The following is a 22,847-nucleotide window of genomic DNA, read 5'->3' on the forward strand; positions in this document are numbered from 1 at the left end:
TTACTTATTTTAATACTTTAATTTGGAAGCTCATTGACACGGCCTTACAGCTGAAGAGAATGGAGAGTGACTGCAACCATATATATTAAATTTACCGCCATTATCAGTGAATATCATTCTACTTATCAATTTATCACTACTAGTTGCAACACAGTTTTACAGCAAGGAAGGATGATAGTTCTTTTGGTACTGAGAGCTTTTATTATCATAAAAAATAACAGACCAACCAATGTATATACAAGCACTTTCACATTTAGAAGAAATACCAGTTAAATTCTAAAATTCAGAGGTCTGTCGCTGCTAAATAAACATCAAGGGAAACTTTCTGATCTACGTACAAAAAGGCATAACAAACATACGAACATTGTTGGATTACAATTAATCTTAGTGACATTCTATTTACAGCTATGTTCTATATCATATCACAAGGCCTATATGCTATTTCCATTAAAAAGGTGTGAGAAGACCACATCGATGAATTGCTGCTAGATAGAGTGTCACGTGAAGGAGCAATAATTCCATAGGAGAATATTCAAAGTAGTCAGGCTTCTCAAAGACAGTCATAGAGTCAAATTACACAAAGCAATGAATCCATAGAAAAAAGGTAAGACAACTACAGGTTATTAGTAAACTACATGTACACAAATCCATATGTATTCTTTGCACGATCCAGTATGGATGGTTAGTTGCCTGCGTATGTCATATTTGCCTTCGGATTGCGTTGGACCGATGGGATGCAAAACTAGATTACAACTCTGAAAAAAAGTCATGATCTTGATAACAGCTTAAGTAGTAATTGACTACTTCACAGCTTATAAATTTCTATGCAGAGCCCAGCTAGCTGTAGCATCAGCTACCTGTAGCGCCAGCTACCTGTAGCATCAGCTACCTGTAGCACCACCTACCTATGGCATCGGCTACCTGTAACACCGGCTACCTGTAACACCGGCTACCTGTAGCATCAGCTACCTGTAGCATCAGCTACCTGTAGCACCAGCTACCTGTAACACCAGTTACCTGTAGCATCAGCTACCTGCAGCACCACCTACCTGTAGCATCAACAACCTGTAACACCAGCTACCTGTAGCATCAGCAGAGTTTAATCATCAACATATTTTTCACAAATATCATCAATCAGAATATAGTGACCAAGTTATTCTGTGATTTATTAAAGGTTTACTTGTAACAAAATTTACATTACAGTTATTTAGTATCAACAGATTCACCATGTTTTACTCTGCTGTGTTGTAGGTGCCAAATATTTGGGAATGTGATTACAAGCTCTTCGAAGCTCAAAAACGAACAGGTAATCGCCGCCATCACAAAACCGCCGTAGATCAGAATCTCTTTCCAAAACGGCTCAAATGGGACGTAGATGAACGAGATGGCATCTGTTTACACCTTCATGCAACCTTATTCGTCAAAATATTTTCACAAATATACTTCATGCATTCAATAAACCCATGTCTATTGTTCTTATGCGTCTATTTCATCGTCATTGTAATGCTGTCACTTACAGCATTGATATCTTTTAACCTACCGTGAAAATTCGTTTAATTTTTTAACCTTAGCTCGAAAGAGTAAATATCATCGTCTAATAAATATGACGAGCCTGTTGGTCACCTGTGATAATCGGAAAATGCTGCAGGAGTTATTCGCGCTGTTTGGCAGGCAGTATGGGTCACATGATCAGATTACGACTAGACGATAAGACCAAGCCGAAACAAAACTGTAAAGTAGCGAGCATCTATATTTGATATGGTATCTTCTGTAAAACCCGAAGTGTTTGTCATAAACTAGTGCTACGAAAAGTTTTATATCGAGCCTTTTATTAGCCTTTCAATTCACGTGAGCACATCACGTGTCAAAACAATGACCAAATGGAACGACTACGTCAGAGAAATAAACTGATTTCGATCTACTGCAGTTTCATGATGGCGGCGATTAACTGTTCGTTTTTGAGTTTTTAAGAGCTTATAATCATGTTTCCACATAGTTTGCACCTACAACACAACAGAGTAAGACATGGTGAATCTTTTAATACCAAATAACTGTAATGTGAATTTTGTTGCAAGTCAACCTTCAAGTAAGAAAATTGCTGTGGATCTGTAAGTTATCAGAATTTATACCTTTATCAGGAACATTTTTACCAAGAATTTAACCGCATCGCTTTACAACAATCCTGCGCATACATGGATATAGCTGTAGGACTAGTTAAAAAAGGAAAGGTCTCTTTTGGTACTACTGGATAGCATCTGAAGTTAATAAAATATACAAAAGTTCAAATAGCCTGAGGTCTGGCGTTTAAAGACAGCATCACCTTGTAAACGTATAAAACTTAACAAATTATAAAACCATGATAATTTGATTGCCTTGACAACTTCTGGCAATATCTTATAAGATATACTTTAAAGAATTCAAAACCAGATGCCTAAAATATAGTTACTTCTAATTATTCCTTTTAATACGGTACTTGCAGTTCTACACACAACTGCGAGTTTTAGACACACCTGCCTCCACATGTAGATCACTCTACATTGATCTCATCTCCATCAGTGTCCTCGGATGCCTGCTCTATGCGTACAATTTTATTAGGGTTTCGACAACCTCGACAGCGGCAGCCAAGGCAAGGAATACGAGAACTGTAGCAAGGGCACCGCTGGCCATAGCATGTTAGCTTTCCTGGCAATGAAGTGACATTATTTCCACAACCACACCGCTTCCTCTCCGCTTTAGAACTTGATAAGGTGAGATCACGGCTCTGTGAACTGACAAGACCGATACCTGTTATATAATGATATGTCACCTGCCTACACGTGTCATCTCAAGCAATGTTTTCTCAATATCACAGTAACTGAACACATGCAATGCCTGAATCTCATCAGCACTGAGCTTATTACTAGACTGCTATAAAACTTCTCAGTAGATACAACAGCCAACTCACCTGTCAAGCGTGGCTGGCTGTGAGGCACTACAAATATAAACATACAAAATAATACATTGTTCTAGCAATAACGTGAGCAAAAACGAAAAGAGAAAAGTTAGTTCTAATAAATGGTACTTTATAAAACAGAAGGAATCACATACAATATTTGTAAAAATCAACACACTAAAGCAATACAGCCCGATTCCGGTGGCATTTAATTGGTTGCTTCCTCCTTATCAGTTCATAGCATTAAAAGGACAAAGAGAATTTAAATTTCATATATTTGCAACAGCAGATCTAGTGAAAGGAATGTTATTGCCATGTGATACAGTGGCAGCTGTTCAATACGCATTTAAAAATGATTTATTTTTTCATCGTAAACTCCAAGTTGGACGTTTAGGAAACGGCAAATTTTGTAGTTTCACCCAAATCATGAGAACATGGTAGAAATATTTGATATTATAAGAACAATAAGCAGACTTGAGATAGTAAACTGTACCGACATTAATGACAAGTGCTCCATTGGTCAAAGATATTTAGGAATAATATCACCACAGTTATTGGCATCTTATATCATGGCATTGATAAGAGACTCATAAGCAAATGAACTGCCAGCTTGTAAAGAATGTTCTCATGGTCTAAATGAAAGTAAGAGTCGGGCAAAATAGTGGATATAAAAAAACTGGTTTTCTTTGAGTTGAAGTATAAAATTACGGAAAAGAATGGGCAAAGCATACTCAGATTTTTTTTTAAATGCCAGGGCTGTCCAGTAGCTATAGCTTGTTAAATGCCAGGGCTGTCCAGTAGCTATAGCTTGTTAAATGCCAGGGCTGTCCAGTAGCTATAGCTTGGGCTGTCCAGTAGCTATAGCTTGGGCCAACACCAATTTTAATCTATATATATAAATCTCAAAGTCTGTAGTTTAGTTTGTCCAGCTATAGATATTAAAATCTAGGGAGTGAAGGATCGTATCACGCAAGATTTGATCTCGGAACCTCCCGCGTGCCAGACAAATGCCTTACCAATTTAGCTGCGCAAGATTGATGGATTCATTAGGCGATATATGTCGCTATGTCCATGTTGCACCATAACGAATAGTGGTAGCTATTTTCACCCACGGGTGAAAATAGCTATTGTTGTCGTTGTTCAGTGTGTTAGTAAAAACCATAGCTAACTAGCTTACTTAAATTAGCCATCGGCATTGTGCCAGGCTAGCGGCAAGTGGCGTTGTTTATAAGCTGAGTTTAAAAGTATGGCACTGCTATCACAGTTTATTTAAGCTGATTTTTAATACCCGAGCATTCGTCTAGTATAATATAAAGATATGGCAATATTTTTTCACAAGTGCATCAAAAAATCATACAACTTATAATTCTTGTCCAATTTATGTTGTGGGCCTAACTATGTTGTTATGCCCTCTAAGAAAAACTACAAAACATTCAAGTCAAACCTTTTTTTAACTAAGATTATGGTGGAAGATTGATGGAGACTATAATTGGTGTTGTAGCATAGCCTGCCCCGACAAATCCAGACAAAACTAGCCACTGTGTGCGGTAAAAGAAATTTTTTTTACTGGATTGGCACAGGGCAGAATGTGTTTAGGCACACTGAGAGTGAGCAACTCCTTGTGAAGAAAATGACAGCCTGCTCCTTAGTTTACAAGCTAGTTTGTCGATGACCGCAAGCAATATTTGAGCGTAATTACAATTGACAGACCGAATTTCAACTAGCCAAAAGAAATATAGTGACATAATGTTATTATTTAATGAAAACAAGCTAAATTGTTTTATTGGTTTACCGTAAAAATAGCTCTTATGTCATACACAAGTGATCTCACTGATTACTAGCATGACTAAGAATCTGCTAGTTGGCGCAGCCCTAACAACCGCTTGTGATAATGGTATGTGAATATTCTAGAGTAGGAAATAATATAACTGTGTCATTTTCATGATCTGTCATAGTAATAAATCAAAGCTTTTATAAATTTTTAACATGAAACTAATATGATTGAAGAAAAATATGTGTGATAAGGAGCTGAATGGTGGTAGAATAATAATAGCACACGTGCCTGCCAGCTTACCATGATATTTCTTGTTTGCAAAGCTCACTAAAACTAAACAAAGTTATGAGTGTGATGTGTTTTGTTGTCAAGATAAAAAACAAAGCGAAAATGCAGATTGTTTTGTTTATGCACAAATAATCTTGTCAATCCGTGCCAGATGTGATTATAATACTTTTTTTCTGTAAAATTAATTATTTTGCAAGCAAATAGTAAAGCTTACCTATGAGCATCACTTTCATTTCTGCTAGTAGCTTGGCCTTCTACATTTTTTTGTGAAGATCCAGATGGATTAAGTAGCAAATCTAATGATGTTGTATGCGGGCTATCCGGATAAGACTTCCTGGACAAGCTAAGTTTCTTCCTAGCAACCTTTGACTGATGGTTTGATGCTGCAGCGTACCAATGTCGCCGCTTTGGTGATGGTATTATCAATTTGAGCTTAAGGTCACCCTTTATGGACGGTGAAGATTGAGACTGTGTATCTGCCCTACTTGAATTTAACGTGACAAGGTCGTCATTAGTGTTTAAAGGTAATGATTTTGGAGTTGTCTCTCCTTGAATAGTAACGATCTCGGCTTCCGCGCCTTCCTTTAACAATGATGCAATTTTTTCCTTAGCATTGTCAACTGAGCTGTTTCCACTTTTTATGGAAAACGCAATTTGATTACGATAATCAGACGAGCTTGCAATATATTCACAAAGTTTTTTGTAGCATCGTATCAAAACTGTCAATGACTTATTATCGATGAAGTTATCATAGTTTTTACACCACCCACAAGAGGGCTTTAGTCGCATTTTGCCACCAACACAAGTTCGACAAACCGTGTGCTGGCAAGCAGTATGATCAGGTGACACAGGATTCTGCAAAATTTTGTTGCATACGCGACAGCTAAGATAGAATCTCAGAGGCGTTAAGGCTTCTTGGAGAAGTATAAAATAGTTTTCATTAAGTTCATGAGAATCCATAACATACTGCGTAGCATTAGAATAGTAACCAAATGCTGCCATGTTTAAATAGTTTTTTATACCAGCGAACATGCACCAAACAATTATCGTTAGGTACTTCTAGTAGTGGTTCTCAGGAAATCGCGCAAATGCAAATAATACCATTTAGGAACTAAATCGAACGCGAAATTTCTCCTTAAATGTTCGACTGTCGAGTATGATTAATACGGAAACAAGTTTCCAAGCAACCATCAAACACCGGAAATAGGTTTATGCAGTTCACCATTATACACGTTTTGGGTTTCAAGTATTCAATGTATTTTGCTTGCTTTTCTTACAATATGTCAGCATAGATTATCGAGCAATTTTAGTGATGACAGCTCTCGATGTTGATCCTTATCTTCCTAACGCATACTCGAAAACTCGTAAGTTTGTATAAGCTATATTTTTGTTTTGTCTTTGTTCGCCGAATCTACATTTACCTACACGTCGTAGGTTAGTTATGAAGTGGGAGCATAGAACATTCATATTGAATGCTTGCTAGCACTATTTTGTTGACGGATGATGATGATGATGAATAAAAGCAGTGTTTTGTGTTATAATACAGTTGCTAAAATAGTTGAGACCATCAGAATTGGTTTAAATATGTATTTGTGATTAGTCATCAAATGTTAGTTATTATATATTGATAATACCGTTCTTGAAAAAAAAAGAATATATTTAATTTTTTATTTTGTAATTATTGAATGAAAACTTTTGGTCAAGAGCCATGGGGTTTAGCTATTCTATACTGTAGCTCAGCCTTCTAGCTGATTCTAATAAAATTTTACAAATGTCAGGCTTATATCAAACGATGGATTTTGAGCGGTACAATTTTAAGCAAGATTGTTTACAGTTAAATGAAGTGTAGCAATTGCTACCTAACTGGTTGAAGTGAGATTTCATATCAGTTATAGCAAATATCAATTATAATACTAAAGTGTTGGCAAATGCATATATATTTGGGTGATTTTACGTACATTGTTACAATACCACTTGTTAGTAGGCTGTCGGGTCAAGGACATAGGGCACTTCCTGTTGTGCGCGGCATGGTCGGGCTGATACAAGATACATGTACTTAATATATACTTACAATATACCTGCGATTTAGCCGCATTAAAACATGGTGTCAGGAGAGGATGAGCAACAATAATTACCAGTCTCACTAACACTCACGACCAATAGACAGTACATAACGATAAATAATAGTGCGGGTTCAACGAGCTGAAGGAGCTAATGGACTACTAATCTACTGCTACTTCGACAACCACGACTCATCATCTCGTCAACAAACCTACGTAGGAGCATAACGAAGTCAACGATCTATAACAACATACAATTACAGTAGCGCTATTTGGGGTAGAAGAGTGATTATGGTGATATATATACATAAAGACATACATCCCATAGCATTCGTTCGTGCACTCGTTATTGTTGCTATTGATTGACTACATCACTACTAGCTTATTAGATATACCCACGCAGACGCTCACAGTATTACTAGAGGCAGAAATAGTAGACTGTGTCGTTTTTATAAGCAACAGCATCTACTGCATGTATCATTCTTATAATTAAGAAGATTATATAGATAGATATATATATATAGTTTTTTTAGTCCTTGACCTGAATTTTTTTGTGTAGGTTATTTAGTATAGTGGTTGTTCGCTTTCATCTATTTACGGTGATTCATAGTACTCATTATTATGGAATCATTGCTTCCAGAACCGTTGTCAGAAACAACTGAGGCGTCTACTTTAGCGACACAGTGGACCAGATTCAAGAGACAGTTTGATTGGTTTATAGCAGCTAACGATAAGGCAAAAGCTAAAGATGAAATTAAGCTGGCTATACTCTTGCGCACAGTGGGGCCAAGAGGTATTGACATATACGACAATTTCAGTCTGACAGATGAAGAGCGCAAAAATTATGCAACAGTTGTTAAAGCATTTGATGATTACTGCAAGCCTAGAGTGAATTTGTTTGCAGCGAGACACAAATTTCTGACAATGAAGCAAGGTGAGCAGACTGTTGATCAATTCTTGACAGCATTACGTAAGCAAGCAAGAGAGTATTGTGACTTTAAAGAAGCAGCCGAGGATTGGATCTTGCATGCGCTCACTTTGGGTTTATCGGATGAGGGGACGAGAAAAAGGCTCTTTGAAAAAGAAGACCTTGATCTGGAAAAGGCTATAAAGATCTGCAGAACAGTAGAGGATACACAAAAAGAAATGGCAGGGCTTAAGCTGAATGAGGAAGCACATGCGGTGTATAAGCGTCCATCGCGACCGGTTGATAGCACAGTAGTCATAAAGAAGGAACCAAAAGCGAGAGGTAATTGCAAGTACTGTGGCACATCACACCCTCCTCGGCAGTGTCCAGCATTTGGAAAAGCATGCAATGCTTGTGGCACAATGAATCATTTCTCAAGAGTCTGTCGAAAGAAAAATGAAGCAAGCGTGAAACTAGTCGATGAACTAAGAGAAGATCAGGTGAACATGGTGATGAAGGAAGGAGACATGTCTTCGGGGTCAGAGGATGCATGGCTAATCAGGGTTCAGCGCGAAGGCCGTAAACTGGTAACTAACCTACAAGTCAAAGCTGAGGGAGTTAGGGCTCCAAAATGGCTAAAGACTCAGCTGGACACAGCAGCTACATGTAATATTTTGAGCTTTCAAGCCTATGAGCAGTTAGGCAAACCGCCATTGCAAAAGAGTTCGACGAAGCTTAGCATGTACAATGGCACAGTGGAACTATCATTGGGTAGATGTGCTTTAACTGTTATGAACAGTGAAAAGCCAGTGATTTTGAGGTTTGAGGTGATAGATTGCAACAATCTTACATTGTTATCCTTGGACTCATGCCTATTGTTGCAGTTGCTAACAGTGAATGAATGTGTTGACTTGGTAGAAGGAAAGGAATCGGACACTATAGCATGGGCTTTAGAACAATACAAAGATGTTTTCACCGGCCTGGGTAAATTAGCAGGGGAGTACGATATTGAAGCTGATGAATCTGTCAGACCTGTTCAGAATAGGCCAAGAAGAATACCTTTTGCGCTTAGGGCAGATCTAGCCAAAAAGTTGGATGCTTTAGAAAAACAGGAGATTATAGCTAAAGTGGACAAACCCACTCCGTGGATTTCAAACCTTCTGGCCATGAGGAAACCGTCAGGGTCTATTCGAGTTTGTTTAGATCCAACTGATCTCAACAAGGCAATACAAAGAAATCATTACCCATTACCAACTTTGGAAGATGTGTTACCAACATTGAAGAATGCCAAGGTGTTTTCGTTGGTGGACGCTAAGGATGGTTTCCTGCAGTTTGAGCTGAGTGAAAGGAGTAGTTTTCTTACTACGTTTTGGACACCTAAAGGCAGATATCGATGGAAAAGAATGCCCTTTGGCTTGAGTAGCAGTCCAGAAGAGTTTCAGAGACGTTTAAATGTAGCGCTAGAAGGCATTGAGGGATTAGCAGTTGTGGCAGATGATGTGTTGATAGTGGGCCGAGGACAGACTATAGATGAGGCAATGAGAGATCACGATAAAACCTTTGTAACTTTACTTCAGAGGGCCCGTGAGACAGGGCTAAAGCTGAATAAAGAGAAACTGAGATTAAGATTGAGAGAAATACCATACATAGGACATATCTTATGTGAAAGCGGAGTGAAAGCAGATCCCAACAAACAAAGGGATATAGTTGATATGCAAACTCCAAAGACAGTAGAGGAGCTTCGGAGGTTTTTAGGCTTTGCAAATTATCTTAGCAGGTTTATGCCTAATCTAGCCACGGTTACAGAGCCGCTGAGAGCACTGTTAGGCAAAGGGGCCGACTTCAAGTGGGAGCAAAGACAGGAGAAAGCATTCCAAGAAGTGAAACAGTTGGCGCTGAGTGGTGAAACCCTTGGTTATTTTGATCATACCAAACCTATTGTTTTGCAGTGTGATGCCAGCACTGTTGGGCTTGGGGCAGTACTATTACAGGACGAAAAACCCATTGCTTATGCTTCTCGCTCATTGACCAAATGTGAAAAGAACTACGCACCCCTTGAATTAGAGTGCTTAGCCATGGTCTATGGTTGCCATCGGTTTGACCAATACATTTATGGCCACCCAGATGTGACAGTTAACTCAGATCACCAACCTTTAGAGTCCATAATGCGAAAGTCATTGCTACAGACACCTAAGAGACTACAGAGGATGAGATTGATGTTGCAGCGATATGATGTCAAGGTGACCTATTGCCCAGGGTCCAAGCAGGTGATAGCAGATATGCTTTCCAGAGCACCTTTAAAGGGTGACAGTTTAGTAGATATGGGACAAGAACAGGTGTTTCAGCTAAAAAAATGGGAAGTTCGAGCATTAGAGATTGAAACTGTTAATCCAGAACAGTGTTCACAAGTAGGTGATAGGAAATTAGAGAGGGTGAGAGAAGCAACCAGTGGAGATGCAGAGCTGGTGATATTGGGCCAGGTAGTGAAGCAGGGATGGCCAGACAACAAGGATGAGGTGGATGCGAAAGTGAGGAGCTATTGGAATTTTAGAGATGAGATTGCTAGCTTTAATGGCATTTTGTATAAGGCAGAGCGAATAATTTTGCCAAAAAGCATGAGAAAGGAGGTGCTGAATAGTCTTCACAGCAGCCATCAGGGTATTGAGGCAACTCTGAGACGAGCGAGAGATAGTGTTTATTGGCCCGGCATCACAGCAGATATAAAGCAGACAATTGGAGAGTGCCAGGGCTGTCAGGACAACAGAGGGAGTCAGGCAAAAGAATCACTGAGGTCTCACTCGATACCCAACAGGCCCTGGGTTAAGCTGGGTATGGATTTGTTTCAAACAAGAAAACAGGAAAATTATGTGATTATGGTGGACTATTTTTCAGACTACTTCGAGATAAACAAATTACCTAATCTTGAGGCAGGAGCTGTGATAACAGTTATGAAAGAGCAGTTCGCGAGACATGGTATACCGGAGGTAGTACACTCTGATGGTGGGCCACAGTTTACGTCAGATATGTTTGCCAGATTTGCACGTGACTGGGGGTTTCAGCACACCATATCTTCACCGTATCATGCACAGTCTAACGGGAAGGCAGAGTCGGCTGTTAAAATAGCGAAAAACATGCTGGACAAGGCTGACAACATATATGCAGCGCTACTGGAGTGGCGGAATACTCCTTCGTACATTACAGAGAGCAGTCCAGTACAGAAATTGTTCAGCAGGCGCACTAGGGCCATGGTTCCACAACCAATACAGTCTCTAATACCCCAGATCCTAAGTAGGACACAGGTAGTGGATAGAAAGAAGTGGGGTAATTTCAAAGCACAGCAGAACTATAATGTGGGAGCCAAAGACTTACCTGTCCTTCATGTAGGACAACCAGTATATGTTCAAGATTTGAGAAGGTATACCAAGGGAAACTGGAATGGTGGTAAAGTGATAGGCATATGCTCTGACCGTTCTTACATAGTCGAAACTGGAGGCAAAATGCTAAGACGAAATCGACGTTATTTGAGGCCTGCAGCCACCAAAGAGGGCCCTAGTTGTGTGGGGGGTGAAAGGGATGATCAGTTATCTGCTGCAGAACCCCCGACTCAAGTTCAAATACCTGTTAATCGTCAGAATTGTGTGAGGAGTGAGAGAGCAGATGAAGGGATATCTGTTGCTGAACTCCCGACTCAGACAAGGGTTTGTGAGAGAAGCGAGAGAGCAGATGTGGGGATATCTGTTGCTGAGCCTCCAGACCCTTCTCAGTCAGCTTCAACAAACAACGTACCAACTAAGACTCGTAGTGGAAGAGTTAGCAGAATGCCACGACACTTAAGTAATTATGAGTAGACTGCCAGGATATCAATACACGGACAATCATAAGTTGGACACTTGAACAGTGGATTACATAACAATACTCTACTTACATAACAATACTCGGTATATACATATTAGTAGTTAACGCTCATTTGTTTTATTTTGCTTGTCATTGCTTATTTGGTAGTATGCATAATAGTTTGACTAAGCTTCATATACCTGTGGGGGGTCCGAGGGGGATGTTACAATACCACTTGTTAGTAGGCTGTCGGGTCAAGGACATAGGGCACTTCCTGTTGTGCGCGGCATGGTCGGGCTGATACAAGATACATGTACTTAATATATACTTACAATATACCTGCGATTTAGCCGCATTAAAACATACATTACATAAACATATATCGTTAAATATTTGTTGAGTTAATTATAAGTTGGAAATGTAGATGGCGAGTCGAACCATTAATGTTTAGTCATAAAATTTATGTAACACATACAATTTATCTGCTCCTGTATGGTTCATGTTCTTTTTTAGTGAACAAAGATGGATCGCCTGAAGGTATTTTTAATTGTTAAGTCTACCCTTTCTAGATCAGCTTTTGCTTAATTCATTCAACATATTTTTCACTTTTCGCTTCTCTTTCTTCTCATATGTGAGCTTGTCAAGTTTTGTCGATTATATTTTTTCTTCATTTGATTTTTATAAGTAGATATCTTTGCCAGTTTTGCACGCTTTGGTGTATAAAATTAATGTTTATCTTTTCTAATATTTCTAGTTATTGTTTAAAATTAAAAAAATACTTCACGGTAATTTAGGTTAACTAGGGTTTGCAATATATGGAAAAAGCCAATTGTCATCTAACAGCATCTAATTGATATATGAAGGTATCAGATTTTCTTTATTGAACAATAAGTCTGATTGCCAAATTGTAAACTGAAGCTCTTAAGTGATCACTATGTTAAATGATACATGTTCCGAGAGTCTTTCGATTTTCCTAGTGAGCTGAAATATTATTTAAGAATTTGTTACTATGAAATTCATACTGGTCTGGTTTGTTCGCGCTGTACATAGACAGAGCTCAGCTAACCTCATACAATGTGGCTTTCGAAAAAAGCTTAAACTCACAAGGTCATGCTATACTCATAAAAAGCAAAAACTTTGAAGTTTAAAAATGTGTTAAATTCCACTAGTTCACTTGAACAACTTCTCTAATATAATCATATACTCTTTTGACTTGCGCTTTGAACTTAATGAAAGATTATATGGAGTATTCATAGTGATATTAGTGAGCTAAAGAAGAAGATACAAAACAACTGTAAATATGGGATTCCAATAATCAATAAACCAATATCCCGTGTATATCTCCAAGGTTTCTTCGCTATTCGAGATTTCTTTAGAGCAAAACCATTAATTAGTCTATCAACTTGCATTGATGAGTTCAGCTTATCAAAGCTGAAAGATTTCTTTGTACGTGTCTAGCCATTTGTCAGTCTTTCCTATGAAATCTGCGCTGTTATGGTGTTGCCTTGACAACACCAGCATCGTCAGTGAACATTTTATTACAGTGTTAAGCCGCTACATTGATACGGTTATTTATTAATGCGCTTGCGCTAGACTGGGAATTCTTTCTAACACGAACCGTTTCTCATAAATATTCTGTTCAGTTTTATTACATACCTATGCATCATGGACTACCTCTTCATTTATGTTGAAAATATGTCGCTGCTTAGCTACTCTCGTTTGTCATAGATGTCTGGAAAGTCACAAAAAAAGTTGTAAATTATGGTTATTTGGAGCCAAACATTTATTTTGGTAAATAGTTAGCTGGGTATTAAATGATTCACACGATTTGTGTTACTGTCACCATAAGCTGATTGATATAACAACAATTTTAGCTTTATAATGTTATTGGTCGTTTCTAGAGACATCGGCGTTAGCAGACAGAATATATTGCTAGTTCTAGAATCTAGATCATATAATTTTATGCTTGTTTGGGAATGTTTGATAAAAGCTGAAATTGATGAAAATTTAATTACAATAAAGGGTTTTACGAATCAGTTTACTAAACCAGTAGTAAATAAGGCCTACATATGTTTAATCTAAATAGAGGGTATAAGTGTATCTTTTTTAAAAGAGTGAATTTAACATTCCATAGACATCTGCATTCATAGCTCTCTGTAAACTTGTGAGCAAATGTACAGTTTGTATATTATTGGTAGAATCTATCGAAAGGTCTTCTCATATATAAATTATTTTATAGTAGTACTAGAAGCAATCATCTGGCGTAGAAAGCCTGTGATTTGCATTCCCTCTTCTCTCTTTCTCACTACTTCGGGGCGATGTAGAAGTTAGCACGTTGGAACACAATAAGCAGAACCCTGGTCTATTCTGACCATACAACAAGCTGTCTTTAGATCATCTTTAGCCAGCTCTCGTCTATTGTCTTTTATTGTATGACAACCATCTGTTGACAACCGTCTGTTGACAACCGTCTGTTCTCCTTTGTCATTGCATGCCGCAGTCTTGTTGTAGCCCTGCTTTGTTTCAATCCGTAGTGTCTCGTCCTGTCTTGTGCATTACTGCAACCAAGTTCTTCCTCAGTTTGTCAATGAGGGCAAATTATAATTTCACGCTTAATTCAAACTGAAATTTGCTCCAAAGCCATGATCTGCTCAGAGATAATGTTCGCTAGAACTCTTTTTTTAGCTGATGGTGATGTCAACTATCGCTATGTTTCTTTTCCATCCTTTCATGTGTCACAGCCTTGAGTTAGTGTCACAGCCTTGAGGTAGTGTCACAGCCTTGAGGTAGTGTCACAGCCTTGAGGTAGTGTCACAGTCTTGAGGTAGTGTCACAGCCTTGAGGTGGTGTCACAGCCTTGAGGTAGTGTCACAGCCTTGAGGTAGTGTCACAGCCTTGAGGTGGTGTCACAGCCTTGAGGTAGTGTCACAGCCTTGAGGTAGTGTCACAGCCTTGAGGTGGTGTCACAGCCTTGAGGTAGTGTTTGTTATTCTAATATGCTGTGTATCTCATACAGGCTGCAGGTTTGACCTGACATCATACCAAGCGCATTTGGAGTCGCAAGAAGAGCCAGGGAAGAAGTTAGTCACCCCAGAGATAGTTGCTGACGAGCTTTTGCTGAAGAAGAATGAGAGAAAAGGGTATGTGATGGCTCAAATCTTTGCACAGCTCCTAGTAATTGTCTGCTTGTTCAAATCAAATGTGCTCTCATCAGTCTGTGGTGCAGGATTGCACCTGACAACTGCGCTACTGCCCGATTGAGCAGTTCCTCGTCTGCATTTTTAATCAATAAAACTTTGTCTTTTTCAAAATTACTCGACTACATCAAGTTGCTTAAAATTCATAAACTTCCCCAAACTGTGTCGTGCATTTAGACATATGTTAGTCTACCATAGAGTTGGCTAAAAATGGCACATTTATCCTGTTGCTGTATAACTATTTTCAGTTTATTTATTCTTTCATGGAAATTCCTCTGTCGACAGCGCTTAGACTATAGCATTATTAGTTATTCTTTTCAGAAATTTTTAACATATACAAATAAAATTATGGTTATCTAGAGTTTTCAACGTCATAAGTTCTCTTCTAAACATTGTTCAGCCTATCAAAAACTCATGTTTATATTTCGTAGATATATTTAGAATTTGTCATCTAGTGGTATTAGGCCAATCTAGCGAGTGACAGATGTAATCATTTTTGCTCTTTCAGATGGGAGTTAGACGTAAGGGGACTCATGTCCACCAAGAAGTGGCTCAACAACTATGGACTAAAAAAGAACAAGCTAGACATACAGTCTCTTATGCAGGCGGTTGGCTTCAAGAAGAATGACGGTTAGTAGCTTTGTCGACGCGCTGTCGTTGATTACTCCTGTCAGAATCTTATTAGAATTTCAAGTGACGACAATTTATGGAGTAGTGGCAGTTCACTGTCCCCATTCCACTCATTAGTGTCGGCCTAATCTGTTCATAACTCGCTATATGATTGTGAGAAACAGGTGATTAATCATACAATATCATATCCATTGTGTGGACAGTTTACATATAACATAACGCTTATTATGAACATTGTACGTAGATGTGGACAGTTTACATATAACATAACGCTTATTATGAACATTGTTCGTAGATGCGGACAGTTTACATATAACATAACGCTTATTATGAACATTGTTCGTAGATGTGGACAGTTTAGATTATTTTATCAAACAAACTTTTTTTGCTGCTACTTTTTTTTAAATTTAACTTTCACATTTGATGGGTTTATAATCCTTAGTAAAACGGTTACCTAGCCTCTGCTCTAGGTTAATTCTTAAGATTATGGTGCTTTTACATAAAGTTAAGGGAAACACAAGTCTTCAATAACAACTTAAATTGAATTTTTCCTAGCTTGCAAGGTCTGTGCCGTGAAGAACAAAATGTATGTGTAAAATAATGTAAAGCAAAATATATCTTTACTATAGTACTGTCCGTCTGTTTGTCCGAAGTGATGGTTAGAGGTTAGGATAGAAGATTGTTTTCAACGAGACTCAAACTCGTAACATTTAGCCAGAGTTAGAGTGTCAGTCTTGGTAGACTGCCAGAGTTAGAGTGTCAGTCTTGGTAGACTGCCAGAGTTAGAGTGTCAGTCTTGGTAGACTGCCAGAGTTAGAGTGTCAGTCTTGGTAGACTGCCAGAGTTAGAGTGTCAGTCTTGGTAGACTGCCAGAGTTAGAGTGTCAGTCTTGGTAGACTGCCAGAGTTAGAGTGTCAGTCTTGGTAGACTGCCAGAGTTAGAGTGTCAGTCTTGGTAGACTGCCAGAGTTAGAGTGTCAGTCTTGGTAGACTGCCAGAGTTAGAGTGTCAGTCTTGGTAGACTGCCAGAGTTAGAGTGTCAGTCTTGGTAAACTGCCAGAGTTAGAGTATCAGTCTTGGTAGACTGGTAACTATCCCCTTCAGGTGTTTATGAATAATTGTACAGCTGCTTGTTCCCTTTACTTCATACCTGACAATCTCTCATGGCACACAAGACTATCAGGGTACTAGTATATAAAATAGAGATGCTCTAATACGCCATTTTCTTTCGTAAATGCGGCAAGAAAGGAAAGGATATTTTTTAGGCTAGTAATGGTACCTTCGTTATAAAAACTTTAATTTGTAACTTACACCGATTTGATGCTTTGCATTATATGTGATTTCTGACGTAATACATGAGTTCTTTGTTACCTGGAATTTATGTATAAGGAGGTTTACATTATAGGGGCGTCTACTGTAGTCAATTAGGTTGTTGCCAGCTAAAGTCTCATATAAGAAAACAAAGCCATTACACTGTATAATGAGCTAATGATGTTTAGGCTATCATGTTCACTTATCTTGCATGTTGGTAGAAATGGAATTCTGTATGACGCCAAGAACTTTGCTACGAAAACAAGTTTTTCTACATAGGAAACAAAACTATTAATGTGTTTTGTAGGCAACTGTAATAATTGCAGTATCTGTACAACTAATGATACATGTTATCCTACAGGCTTTGACTACACTCTACTAAAGCCAATTCCATCAAAGTATACTGTTGGCAAAGGATTCGTAGAGAAGTATACAGCAAATGATGGGAGGATTACCAATGTGAGTAATACAATCACTTTCACTCGGGTCTTCACCAGCACCTTCCTTACCATCAATTGTTAGATAGAAACTAGAACGCAATCTGCTGCAATTGTGTCAATGTTTGCGAGAAGCGTTGTAAGAATACTCGCTGCAAAGAAGGGCAATATGAATCTTTGACTTGTTGATGGGTTCTTATGCCCTCCTTACCTTAGGATACTTATGTATTCGCCTCATCTAACTTTCGCATTTTCGCGGAGTCGTCCTCTCGCGAAGATTTTATGAGCGAAACTAAACTATCATAACGAACGAGCGAAAACGCGGAATTAAATAGCTTTGTTCATTGATAGTCCAAGAAACAAATGACAGCAAGCGATCAAATTGCATTATCGATCTCGGCCACACAATTCTACCTGCGGTTCACAATTACAAACTAGTCCCGAATTGAGAAATTTTTTCTTACCGATGAACCGAACCTGAGAAATCTAATTATGTTTGTTCCACTGCATTTATTTTCACATCACTATATTTTCGCACTCATCAGAGCTGCAAAATTAAGTTGCAGCAAAAATTTACTCTGTATGCTACTCACGAAACTAAATACTAGTGAAATATAAGTGTCCTAGGGTATGTAGTATTTCTACAGTGTATAACATATCATGCATTGATTCTAAGAATGCCATTGGTCTACATGCTGATGTGTTACATAATCTATAGATTTCTAAGTTACAAGTTGTTCGCTTAGACAAAGTCTCAACGAGAAAGACAATTATTTTTTAAGGGTTTTTAGTGAGGGTTTAAATACTGTTTATAACAACCTATGGCTCCTGCGTAGCTGTTAGAAAAAATGATTTTCAGTACACGTTGGGTTGCTATAGATAAACAGTACACGTTGGGTAGCCATAGATAAACAGTACATGTTGGGTAGCCATAGATAAACAGTACATGTTGGGCTGCTATAGATAAACTTATGTAATCTAATGTATAACATTGTTTTATTTAATCATCAAACAAGCTTTATTAATCCAGCATACCTTGACAAACAAACACATAATAACCAACACCACCGATTGAGAGAGTGTTTGAGTTCTGTTGATTAGAAAACAAACAAATTGGTTATAGGCGTTAGCATGGTCCGTTTTGTCTCGATGCAATATGAGAAAGACACTCGCTGTTAACAGAGTACCTTGTAGAGCTGGAAAATTAGGCTCGGGTTACTTCCATTATTTTACATATGTATATTTAATAATTGACTTGACCAATATATAAATAACATGCTCAAAATTATCGGTACCTTTACATTTCACCCAAAGGGTCTAGCAAAAGACTGCATGTGCTTCCTGTAATAGCGTTTGGTTCTTGACTCTTTATAATATGCTGTTGCAAGTTGCAGCTTTGCTAGTTCAGTGTGATGGCACGTACGGTAAGGTGAAGGCTGAGTTTTTGTAATTTTTTTGGTCTTTGTCTGTTCATCGCTTGACCAAGTAGTTAAGTAGTTAAGTTTGAACATAGCGTCTCTAAAGTTACTCAAGTAGACAGCTGGATTTTGCTTTGCTCAGGTCTCGGTGAGCAAGGAGCGTGTGAAGCAGATTGCCAGCCGCCTGAAGCAGGCTATCCAACTCTTCAAGCAACGCATGGAGTGGCTGACATCAGAGAGCCGTCGCATTTTTGGGGTCATACAGGAGTCAGTCGTCATCATTGTTTTGGGTGAGTGGATGTTGATTTACATTTTTATTGATTAGTAATGTATCTTAAAGCCGTGGTCACACAATGGCCGAGCCGACTTAGGTTTGGTTCGGAGGTTGTTTTACTTCGGTTCGGCTAAGCCACATGTAACATGGCATCCGAAGTCACTTCGTTTCCTAGATACCATACGCATGGAGACAGGACACTGTTTCATTGATAGTCCCACGACCAAACACGAGCGAAGCGATTGTTCGGAGCTTTATGATAAATGCATATGTGCACACAACTCACAAAATTATTCATCAATGCCGTCGCAAACCCTTGTACCGAAATATCATCAACAAATTTAACCATTTTTCAATGGAGTCGTTTAAGTATAATAACGATGCAAAACACATATAAACCTATTTAAATATGTTACCAAATCTATGTTATTTGTAGACAATATCAAATAGACAGATAGAACAGACAAATACAGACACAAAGACAGAATAATTTGGCCTGAAATCGCAACAAAACACTCGAAAAACTTTCTTTAATCATAAATAAGACCGGCCAACGATACGCCAATAAAGCTGTGCGACAGATAGTAGAACTATTAAGCAGTGCGCATTTCACGAAAAAAACATGCTCATTTCACTAGTCTATGGCATTGTTTAATTGCCGACGGTTTTTAACATTTTTCCGTTTTTAATATCTTGCAAAAATATTTAATTATAAGAATAATTATTCGATTTTATAAAATTATTATAAGATTTAATTATAAGAACAATTTTTCCAATTTATCCGAAGGTTTCTGTAATAAACGTAGACCGTTTGAGAAGTAGACCGATTTACAGGTACGATATTGTAGTACACAGTTTATCAGCCTATGTTTGTTTGTCCAATTACCGAAGGTTTCATTGAATTATTTAAAACATTAGCCAAAATTCTTTACATCTTATGTACAAGCTAGGGCCGAACTACAATGCCCCTTTATGACGAGAACATTTTTTTATTTTGCTCCAGTTTACAGAAAACTTCCAGACGCGTGAACGCTCATACTTGCTTTCTGTTAAAGATCGCTATCAAAACCATTCTACATTCAACACAACCAACTTTCAAACTGTGTATATTTCACAGCAGCTTGCAATTTTACTTGTAATATTGCATTTCAGAGTTATAATAAACACATTTCCTTATTGCTGTTGTTAAATTACATACATTACAGAAGGTTAGGCCTACAGCTTTAATTAATATTTATTTTATGGTTGTAAAACAGGTTTGAGATAGTAGTATATTAGGTGTGATTTTTTTACAACCTTTTGTTTTGCATAATTGACGTTTTGAATTTAATTTCAAAACAACCTGACAACTACCATGGTCATACAGCTTCCCAAAACACCACGTAGTGGCCGACACAGTGACCGTCCACGTGTCTCTCAATTATTACAGCTCAATAGGAGGATAAATAGAAGGTCCTCACAGCAACCATCAACATCAAATGCTAATGTTCAACAACACGCTACTCAAATTAATAACAACAACTCATCTGATTCAGATAATTCTTTAGTAGATGTTGTAGGCGATGTAAATGACATGGACTTGGCAACCCCTTTGTATCCAGATCATGATCATGATTTTATGGACATCATTGACCATGAAAATATTGTACAAAACAATATTGCTCCTCCCAATGCTGCACCCCTTCATCACATTCCTCAATTTCAATCTTTAGATTATCCTGATTTTCAAGAACTGCTGAACAACTTTCTAGGCAGACTTGACAACAACGTATAATAGCTCACATGTACTGGATGTAATGAGAAACATTTACACTATACTCTGTCAATTCCTGCTGACAACTACTTTTTCAACAACCAGCACTACCATTTCTTTTTTCCATTATTACTTATTACATTATCAGGCCGACGGCTGTATGACAGGGGAATTTCTAGTTTTTATGTATTTGAGCTAAATATTTCTATTATAAACAAAAAACTTTGAGGAACAATTATTAATTATAATTACACAGCAGATTTATCAGAAGATCGTTCAGCTGCTCAAAATAAATCACTCGATACAAAGATTTTGCCAACCCCTCCCATTAACATAATTATATTTTTTGTTAAGATATGAATATTTTTCTATGCTGAGTACATAACAAACAAAAACAGTCTTTATCATAGTACTGTGATTTTACATAAATAACTCAGTCAACGATTTTTCATCAGGATGAGTATGACACATTACTTCTATTCTACACGAAATAAAGCCACAACCATTCTCTTACATTTATGCAAAACTTAAGTGCAACATCTTACATTTATGCCACACAATCACAAGTCCCGGTGAGCCTTGTCGTAAATTGCTTCATGTTGTTTATTTAACGAAATAAAAATATCGTCCCATTTCTTTTTTAACTTTGCTCACACCCACGTAAGGAGAAGTGCGACGCGTGCTCACTTGAATTTTAACCAGCCAATAAGAGCAAGGGTTCGGCCATGATATTTCGAGCAGTACCGAAATGGTTTGTTTCGGCCAGAAATGTCTTAGGCCGAACAGTTTACAGCTGACAGCGACGTCCTTTTGCGTCGTTTAGTTTGTTTCAGCTCTCGTGTGACCACCCCTTTAGTCTATCCTAGTATTTAGTGCTCGTTAGGTTGTCATATCAGCTGGGCAATGGATTAGCTGTAATGTTAATAGAGTTGTAGTCCTTAGAGAGTCATTTGCAGGGTTGGTGAGGTGCAATGTTAATAGAGTTGTAGTCCTTAGAGAGTCAGTTGCAGGGTTGGTGAGGTGCAATGTTGATAGCGTTGTAGTCCTTAGAGAGTCAGTTGTAGGGTTGGTGAGCTGTAATGTCGCTAAAGTTGTAGCATAAGGTCAGTTCCATGTTATCTGTTCTACAGCCATTTCGTTCTTTGCAGATGCAAAGACACTTTCCCCTCAGCAGTTTGACCAATACCGATGTGCGGTTGAAAGAGTTCTCAAAGAGCAAGTGTCAACTGTTGCGAAGTTTAATATATACAGGTACTTTTGCTGCGGCTGTCATGAAAGCTTTCCATCAATCTGTAATTATGCTGTCTCTGAATTGCTTTATACTGAAACAGTTTGTACTTCTCATAAATATTTTTACATCAGTTGATGTCAAGGAGCTCTATGTTTGGTTGCATACTATCTACACGTATAACAGTTGAAGTTTTACATTGGCTACTAGGAGATGGTAGCAGTTCACCTATAGTCTGTATCAAACAGGGCATGTAATGATGGAGTATGTAGTTTGCTTTAGCTGTATTCTTATGAAAACCTTTCATATCCTTCGTGGGTTGTTGTTCATCTATGCCAACTTTATGATATTAAATTCACTTCTCTAGGGCTACAGATGACATGCAGATGTACAAAGATGAATGTGTAGCAGTATCTCAAAAGGCCATTGACGATGCGGTAGACTGGCTTTGGACTCTTGAACGAACCAGACCTTCTGGACAGACATCCTGTTGCGAGGCGGTCTGCAAGGCTCTCGATGATAAACAAGTATGATTTGGCTTTTTGTACTCTGAACTTTGTCATGTAAAACCTGGTTATATATTGTTATATTTAAATAATTACATTTTATAATGGAAAAATTTACAATTAATCTGTTTTAAGATATAAATTTTTTATGCGCTTAGAAAGCCATGCTTGGAACATATTTAAAACTTCCTAAAGCTGTCGTTAGTAGCGATCGAATAGGTCAAGGCCGTTAGCAGCACTTAGCTGTAACTATTCTCTTGTTTCATTGAAGGCATGAAATGCATTTGCAAAGATTTAAG

At 38.1% G+C, this 22,847-nt stretch overlaps 2 protein-coding genes across 4 annotated transcripts in view; one reads left to right on the top strand and one right to left on the bottom strand.

The window, feature by feature from the left end:
- Positions 1–597: 597 nt before the first annotated feature.
- LOC137405891 (E3 ubiquitin-protein ligase MSL2-like) lies at positions 598–6,071 on the bottom strand. 3 transcript variants are annotated; one of them, XM_068092336.1, is made up of 4 exons: positions 5,209–6,071; positions 2,945–2,971; positions 2,515–2,768; positions 598–755 (listed from the first exon to the last, which is right to left on the bottom strand). In XM_068092336.1, the coding sequence occupies exons 1-3, from the start codon at positions 6,024–6,026 to the stop codon at positions 2,528–2,530; spliced, it is 1,086 nt and encodes a 361-aa protein (XP_067948437.1). In that variant the 5' UTR covers positions 6,027–6,071; the 3' UTR covers positions 598–755; positions 2,515–2,527. The 3 variants fall into 3 exon arrangements, with proteins under 3 accessions (XP_067948437.1, XP_067948436.1, XP_067948438.1); XM_068092335.1 differs by having other exon boundaries at positions 2,511–2,768; XM_068092337.1 differs by lacking the exon at positions 598–755 and having other exon boundaries at positions 2,626–2,784.
- A 235-nt stretch (positions 6,072–6,306) lies between these two features.
- The window catches only part of LOC137405904 (von Willebrand factor A domain-containing protein 3B-like), a 54,800-nt gene continuing 38,259 nt past the window's right edge, over positions 6,307–22,847 (top strand). Inside the window, exons 1-7 of the mRNA XM_068092354.1 lie at positions 6,307–6,358; positions 14,812–14,935; positions 15,501–15,622; positions 17,294–17,391; positions 18,930–19,077; positions 21,963–22,065; positions 22,410–22,569. Of these exons, the coding sequence (XP_067948455.1) occupies positions 6,307–6,358; positions 14,812–14,935; positions 15,501–15,622; positions 17,294–17,391; positions 18,930–19,077; positions 21,963–22,065; positions 22,410–22,569 (807 nt within the window). The remainder of the gene's footprint in view (positions 6,359–14,811; positions 14,936–15,500; positions 15,623–17,293; positions 17,392–18,929; positions 19,078–21,962; positions 22,066–22,409; positions 22,570–22,847) is intronic.

Source organism: Watersipora subatra, chromosome 10 (assembly GCF_963576615.1).
Source record: "Watersipora subatra chromosome 10, tzWatSuba1.1, whole genome shotgun sequence".
Lineage (NCBI taxonomy): Eukaryota > Metazoa > Bryozoa > Gymnolaemata > Cheilostomatida > Watersiporidae > Watersipora > Watersipora subatra.

What these genes read in the sequence shown, in the direction of transcription:
- LOC137405891 (XM_068092336.1), bottom strand. Translation starts at nt 6,026, where the DNA reads ATGTTCGCTGGTATAAAAAACTATTTAAACATGGCAGCATTTGGTTAC. An exon ending in AATGAAAGTGATGCTCATAG is followed by an intron (nt 2,972 to 5,208) that starts GTAAGCTTTACT and finishes TTATATTTGTAG; the next exon opens with TGCCTCACAGCCAGCCACGC. An exon ending in CAGCCAGCCACGCTTGACAG is followed by an intron (nt 2,769 to 2,944) that starts GTGAGTTGGCTG and finishes CGGTCTTGTCAG; the next exon opens with TTCACAGAGCCGTGATCTCA.